This window comes from Channa argus, chromosome 10 (assembly GCF_033026475.1).
Source record: "Channa argus isolate prfri chromosome 10, Channa argus male v1.0, whole genome shotgun sequence".
Taxonomy (NCBI): Eukaryota; Metazoa; Chordata; class Actinopteri; order Anabantiformes; family Channidae; genus Channa; species Channa argus.
In genome coordinates this window covers 11,330,327-11,337,136 of record NC_090206.1, presented here as the reverse complement: position 1 = coordinate 11,337,136, position 6,810 = coordinate 11,330,327, and the positions used below count along the sequence as shown (strand labels likewise).

Genomic DNA, 6,810 nt, shown 5'->3' with positions numbered 1-6,810 from the left:
CCTAATGTGTAACATGGAAATCTCTATCAGAACTGGAACATGGAAACAATCATTTCCAGCATTTGGATTATTTATAAAACAAAATTGCCCAAAAACAGGTTCCAAGAAGACGTGTCATGCACTTTTAAAATTCCCAGCCAAGATAAGCAACACATATAAAGTACATTCCACAACACTGGAATGACAGGAAGAGAACAAGACACTTCTTTGTCTCCACCATGGAGATCATTTAGAAAAAACATTAGTCACCATTTAATCTCAAAATGAATAGCGTAACATCTTCTTTGGATGCTTTACCTCAGGTTTGTGAGTTGTTCCAGGTTCCAGGTTTGTTCCAGTACAAAATAAAACATGAACTAAAATATGATTAAATAGTTTCCAGTGGAAATAAAATTAAAACTTGATGACAGAATCTACTGAACCACAGACTGCACTGTACTGCATGTTATCTTCTGTTATTATTGTTACTTTTCTGGTGATTAAGAAGTTAAAATTGTATTGAATAAAGCCATATTTAGAGTCGCACAGTCCTTCTTAGAACTAAGCATTATTGTTAGGATATAAATAAATATGTTACAGTTGGAAAATATCAAAATTGAGATCTTTATCTCTAAAAATTGTAACTAATGCAATCGATGTAACATATAAGAGCGAAGGTAGAAACACTAAGGTGGACAACATCTTGTGTCGACGTTGTGACGATCCTGTGATCCTGTGAGCATCTCTTGAAATGCACTTGGCCTTTTGTTGTGTCTATGTTCTCACAGGACACAGTTTCAGTGTTTGCCACTAAAATTGGTAGAAATTAAGCAAAATCTGAGAAGATTTCATGAATTTGCTACAAGCAGAAAAGATCATTTGTAATCAAAGCTGTTTTGCTGTTTTTTTTTTAATGAATGATTAAATGTCATATCTCAAGTAACGTTTTAATTAAACGATGACATTTCCGAAATAACAGCTCAGAATCTGAGCTCAGAAATAATAAGATTTCTGAGCTCAGATATCACCTTATAAATGGTGCGAAGACAGAGTCATGTAGATGTGTGAATGAACCATTGTCTTGATGAGTCACACTGAATCCATCAACAAACGGAAACAAGTATTTTTGGCTTGTGTATTGATTAGAATACAATACAATAGCACAAGCACAAGCACAATTCTATAAGTTTTACTTGCACTTCCCTTAAGAAGACTGCCGCAGGCCAAGAAAAGTAAAAAATGACATTGATTGACTGACAGGACGAGAACAAGACACCTTTTTGTTTCCTGCATCTGTTGAGATTATGTAACACAAATAGTCACACTATCACTACAAAGACGTCATATGCGGAAACTGAGAAATTAGATTTTATTATATTCTTTTTTTAATTTGATTCCAAACGGTTCCTACAAGGGCAAGTTAACACTGTGTTGCATCACCTCTTCCCACAAGCTGTAATGATTTGGGTCCATGTCATCTACTGGTGTTGGACCATTGTGTTATATTAAATCCAAAGTCAACGCAGTCATCAACTACTTTTTCAGTAGGACTGCCTGCCGTGCCAAATCTACCACTAACTGTTTCGCTGACCATGCCTAACTTGAACCCCGAGGAGGATCAATGGGGTATTGTCAAGGTGAACATGAGAAACACCTGATGCAACAACACAGATGACACAAAGGCTGCTACCTAAGCAACCTGGTCTTCAATAATGCCTCAGTGCCTTAATTTGTGGTAATAAATAAATCAATTTATTGGATTGGTTTTAATCACATTAAAAATATATATTTCAATACAAGGAGTGATCTAATGCAATATCCTAAATACACATCTGATAGGCTAAACAGCAATAATTTAATAGCGTAGGTAATAAATACAAACAATAATACATATTGGTGGTGGTGGCCCACCCATGGCAGAACCAGCACACAAAGAGGATTTCTCTCAGTGACTGTGGCCGTGACTGCAAAAGCTGCCAACACACTGCAGGTATGGCCTAATACCTCTGCATCTGCATATTTAGAATAGCCCAGGTGAGGTGTGTGTCGTTTTGAATCATGTTCTCTATGAGTGAGACACTGCATCCTGGTAACTAAAGTCTTGAAATAACCATGTCCTGTTGGAATCTTGGTAGTAGAGACCATATTGAATGTGGCAATTAAAAGCATGCCAGCAGAGACTACAAATACAGCTGCCTGTACACCCTGACTGCCTCCTTGGAAGAAGCCTTGAGGCTGGGCTGCAATGGCAATACAATAGGCTGCAAAGAATAATTGGTACAGCCCCTCTAGCAAGTTTTTCTGACAACTGGACAGAGCCAAGATGAAGAAAAGCACAGAGAAGACGACAGGGAAGGGGACAGGTGAGACAGGCTGAATTGAGTAAAATGACAGTAGAGCACTTTATCCCTCTGCAAATTTCAGAAGAGCAGTGAAGCCATAAAAAGTGGCACCTAGTGTGTCCATTGCTCGGTAAAGGAGGACACACATAACAAGCTGGAAGACTTCAGCTGTCCACAGCCAGGGGACATGACCAGTGGAAAGCTGGTGGACCACACCTAATAGAGGACAAGCTAATACAGAGGCTGACAGCAAGTTCATCACCAAACCCACTGACACTGCATCGCTGCATCTCTGCTTCTGCTCTGTTTTCAACTCAGCTTTTCTTTTCAGGCCTTTTCCTGGAGGTTCCACTTTACCATTAGTGATAGTGGACAGCAGACGTCCAAAACCAAAGTAAACACCCACCAGACAGACAAGGAGGTAGTTAGCAGCTGTGGCAGACTGACCAAAGCCTGCAGCTGAAAGCCCAGCGATTTGATGGGCACATGCTAAGCTAATGCCGATAGCTATGAGAGCCAAAACGGCTTTCTTTACTATGACTGCAACGCTGCCTATGATGAGAAGGGCCAAGGTAAATGCTGCCAGACCAGGAACCAGAGAAGATCTTAGCTCTGTGGGCTGTAGCACCCCCTGCCCCACCAGGATGTACACCAGACCTGACCCACACCACAGGGCAGGGACAGTCAGACACAGAGTGGAAAACAGCTGGGCGTGGGACAGACTGCAACGGATACCTAAACACAGAGGAAGGGCCAAGGAGAAGGTTATGATTTTTACAAACAAACTAAACTAAAAGTACAAATGACAATGAATAAAAAAAACGCTTGTGATACACAGTTGTCAAAACCCACCTGCATAAGCTAAGAGAGTTGCAATTATAAGAAGCAGAATCCCCAGTGCAGTGCACAGAGTAGGGAGTTGACCTAGGCTGATATTGTGTTTTACAGTTTTGTAAACGCACAGAAATGCATGTGAATTAAATGCTACCGGCAGAGGTGCTCACGTGGCACCAAGGACAAACGCACGAGTGATTGGACGTGAGGCTGCGCTTTTAATATGATGTGAGACAGGAACAAGGACAAGGAAGATCAGCTTTGTGCATGGAAACTGTAATTAAGCAGGTTTATTTCAATTATTTTGTTATTTAAGTAAGTAAATACGTAACATTTATTTATATAGCACCTTTGACAGATAAAGATTATTAATAAAATCTTTAATCATTTTATTGATATTTCCAAGTACCACTATTGTATGTATCATTACTTTTGCCGTATTAGTGTTTGACTTTAGCCAAGCTACATCCTAACAAGCATTTTAAAACGACTCCAAATAGAGTCAAATTGAATATGTCATATCTGTTATAACCTGGAATGATTCAGCATTTTATTTCCAGGTGCCGAGCTCCTGCTGTCGTGCATCGGGCTGTGGGAGGGGACAGGACGGACAGGCAGGACTATAAAGACTCCGCTTCTGCGCTCAGATGACACTTGAACACCTCAACCGAGCAACTCGATCATACGCTACGTAAACCTTAAAAAGGTGAGATCTGCTCCATTTTTTCTGTCTTTACTTTAGCCCAACGTGCTTCACCCGCTGCTTTTCTGTAGGGAACGCGTTTAGAATGGCGGCTCTAAGCGGTGCGTGGCGATTAGGCGGTGAAATACATAAGTAGTTTACTCAAAACTTAAGATGAAAACCAAAGTAACGTGTAAACACAAGAAACATTACAGCAGGTAAACTCGGAGCCAGTTTTAACTACTTTATATTCAGTCAAGTGATAAACTATAAATATAAATGTATAAAATATCTCCCAGTATTTCTGTCTGATCTGTACTGGGGGAGAAGTATTGAGTAACTAAGTAAAGTGAAATAACCAGTGTCTGGTTATTTCATGGTGTTTTCAAACCTCTTCCTGTAAATTGTCCTCGGTGTTTGTCAGTGTTACCTGGCAGCAGCGGGACTCCTGAGACTCACCTGCCTCTGTAAATATTTTATGTAAACATGTACAGTAGCTGACTGTTTCTGATGGGCTCCTCCTCCAGTAGTGGGTAAGGAAATGAACCGGAGACCAACATTTGGTGTTGTCAAAGTATGTAGTCTAAATATACTCGGATTAAATACCATAGATTAAAATATAGTATGTGCACTGTGCTTGTATTTTTTCCAGGAATCATGACGAAGCGTGTTGCAGTTATTCTGTCCGGCTGTGGAGTCTACGATGGCACAGAGGTCCATGAGGCCTCCGCTGTCCTTGTCCACCTGAGTCGTGCTGGAGCAAAAGTAATTATTTTTAGTTGTTATGTCAAACAGATATTTTATGATATTTTTTAAGTTCTTTGTGCTGAAATTCCTCAGCTTTCACAGTGGTGGTCTCTCTTTGTTTACTATTTTAACATGTCACATCTCTAACTCACAAATCATCCTCAAACAAATGATCCATTTTTACATGTAAGTGTTTCATTTCAGGTGCAGATGTTTGCTCCGGACACAGACCAGATGCATGTAGTAAATCACTGTGAGGGGAAACCTACAGAGGAGAAAAGAAACGTACTGCAGGAAAGTGCTCGCATCGCCAGGGGCGACGTAACTGATCTGGCCAAGTTAGAGGTTACAGAATTTGATGCTGCCATCATTCCTGGTGAGAATGACTCGATCTAAACACACCTCCATTTAGAATCATGTTCTAAATTTCTTTCCATTGCTTTTTCTTATATTTGTACCATCACACTTGTGTTAGGCTTATTTAATACTCACTTATTTAATACTAACTCAAATTCAGGTGGTTTTGGTGTGGCTAAGAACCTGAGTGACTGGGCAGTGAAGAACAAGGACTGCACTGTCCAGCCCGATCTAGAAAAGATCATCAAAGCCTTCCACAAAGCTGGAAAGCCGCTGGGCATGTGCTGCATCTCCCCCGTCCTCGCTGCCAAAATCCTCCCTGGCTGTGAGCTCACTGTGGGACAGGACAAAGAGTGTGAAAAGTGAGTCAAATGTCTTGTCATGATCAGATTTCTAAAGATATTATGGGGAAAAAATATCTACACTTCTGTCTGTTGTCCTCTTCAGGTGGCCGTATGCTCAGACAGCAGGTGTGATGAAGGAGATGGGCTGCAAACACGTCAACAAGAATGTGGAAGAAGCTCACGTTGATGTCAAAAATAAGCTGGTCACCACTTCTGCCTTCATGTGCAGTGCACCCATTCATAAGGTTTATGATGGAATAGGTGTCATGGTTAAAGAAACACTGAAACTGGCTTAAGATGTACTGTGTGTTTGTACTAACATTACTTAAAAATAATTATTAAATTATAATTATAAAAATGATTAAATATTTGACTACAGTTTTATCAATATAGATGGGAGCTCTCAAACTAACATGTTCAGATGGTCCTTGTATTGCAGTTTTGTAGCTATTTATTTTTCATTAAAATGTGTGAGATGTTGAATGAAAATATTAAATAAAAAGCTCCTGTAAACACTTACATTTGGTGTTAAATATGATGTGTTGCCCAAGAAAGCAAAACTTTATATCCTAGAGTTCTTGACTTCTCTATCCTTATTAAATTATGATGACCCGGTGCTTGCACATGCAAATGTGCAGTAATTCAATTTAAAAATAAAAAAAGATCAATAAAGCATCTATTAAGGTCAGTACTATATTGTTTTACCACTCAGACCCCATGACTTTGATGCATCTGAATAAGGTTACTAAATATAGGAGATGGGGAGAATCCCCTAGATCAGGGGTCACCAACATGGTGCTCATGGGCACCAGGTCGCCCGCAAGGACCACATGAGTAGCCCACGGGCGTGTTCTAAAAATAGATCATCATGGCGCCACTTACCAATGAGCTGCATCTAATTTTTTTGTTGCTATTCTTTTTTAAATCCCATTTGATAGTTATTGTGAGAAATCATTAACCAAATCTGTGTCTTCACATAGATGAATATCATTAATGTAATTGATTATTAATAATAACATAAAATTAAAGGTAAATTGAGCGGATTTGTTATTTCAAAAGTGTGTACCAAACTGGTAGCCCTTCGCATTAATCGGTACCCAAGAAGTAGCTCTCAGTTTCAAAAAGGTTGGTGACCCCTGCCCTAGATTATAGATGTAGGTGAAAGTCAAAGAAGGCCAGAGGGCGGAAAATTTCATGGGAAACACTTATAAAGCTGCAAGAAAAGATGGTGGTGGTGAGATAATGTATTATATAATGAGAGACTGATACTAATATTTAAGCAATGGTTACCAAGGCCTGTGGACAGGAAGATAATTGGTCAGGAATTACGACTGCAAGGTATTTTCATGCCACAGAAACAAGGCAAGTAAAAGAAAAGATGGAAATGGAAAAAATGAACAAGTGAAATAGAACAAGTAAGAGGGTGAAGAACTTCTTCACTGAACAGTCGCAAAAGCTTCATCTCTAAAGCAGAATGAAACACAATAATGCAGTACTTGTTTCTCAGTGGCCAAAGTGAAATGGC

At 39.6% G+C, this 6,810-nt stretch overlaps 1 protein-coding gene across 1 annotated transcript; it reads left to right on the top strand.

The window, feature by feature from the left end:
* The first annotated feature begins 3,715 nt into the window (after positions 1–3,715).
* Positions 3,716–5,804, top strand: si:ch211-153b23.5 (uncharacterized protein LOC321177 homolog). Its single transcript, XM_067519417.1, has 5 exons — positions 3,716–3,861; positions 4,490–4,602; positions 4,789–4,960; positions 5,102–5,303; positions 5,389–5,804. The coding sequence occupies exons 2-5, from the start codon at positions 4,495–4,497 to the stop codon at positions 5,579–5,581; spliced, it is 675 nt and encodes a 224-aa protein (XP_067375518.1). The 5' UTR covers positions 3,716–3,861; positions 4,490–4,494; the 3' UTR covers positions 5,582–5,804.
* The last annotated feature ends 1,006 nt before the right edge of the window (positions 5,805–6,810 follow it).

Coding starts and splice junctions, on each gene's coding strand:
- si:ch211-153b23.5 (XM_067519417.1), top strand. CDS start 4,495: ATGACGAAGCGTGTTGCAGTTATTCTGTCCGGCTGTGGAGTCTACGAT. Junction 4,603..4,788: donor TGAGTCGTGCTGGAGCAAAA/GTAATTATTTTT, acceptor GTTTCATTTCAG/GTGCAGATGTTTGCTCCGGA. Junction 5,304..5,388: donor CAGGACAAAGAGTGTGAAAA/GTGAGTCAAATG, acceptor TGTCCTCTTCAG/GTGGCCGTATGCTCAGACAG.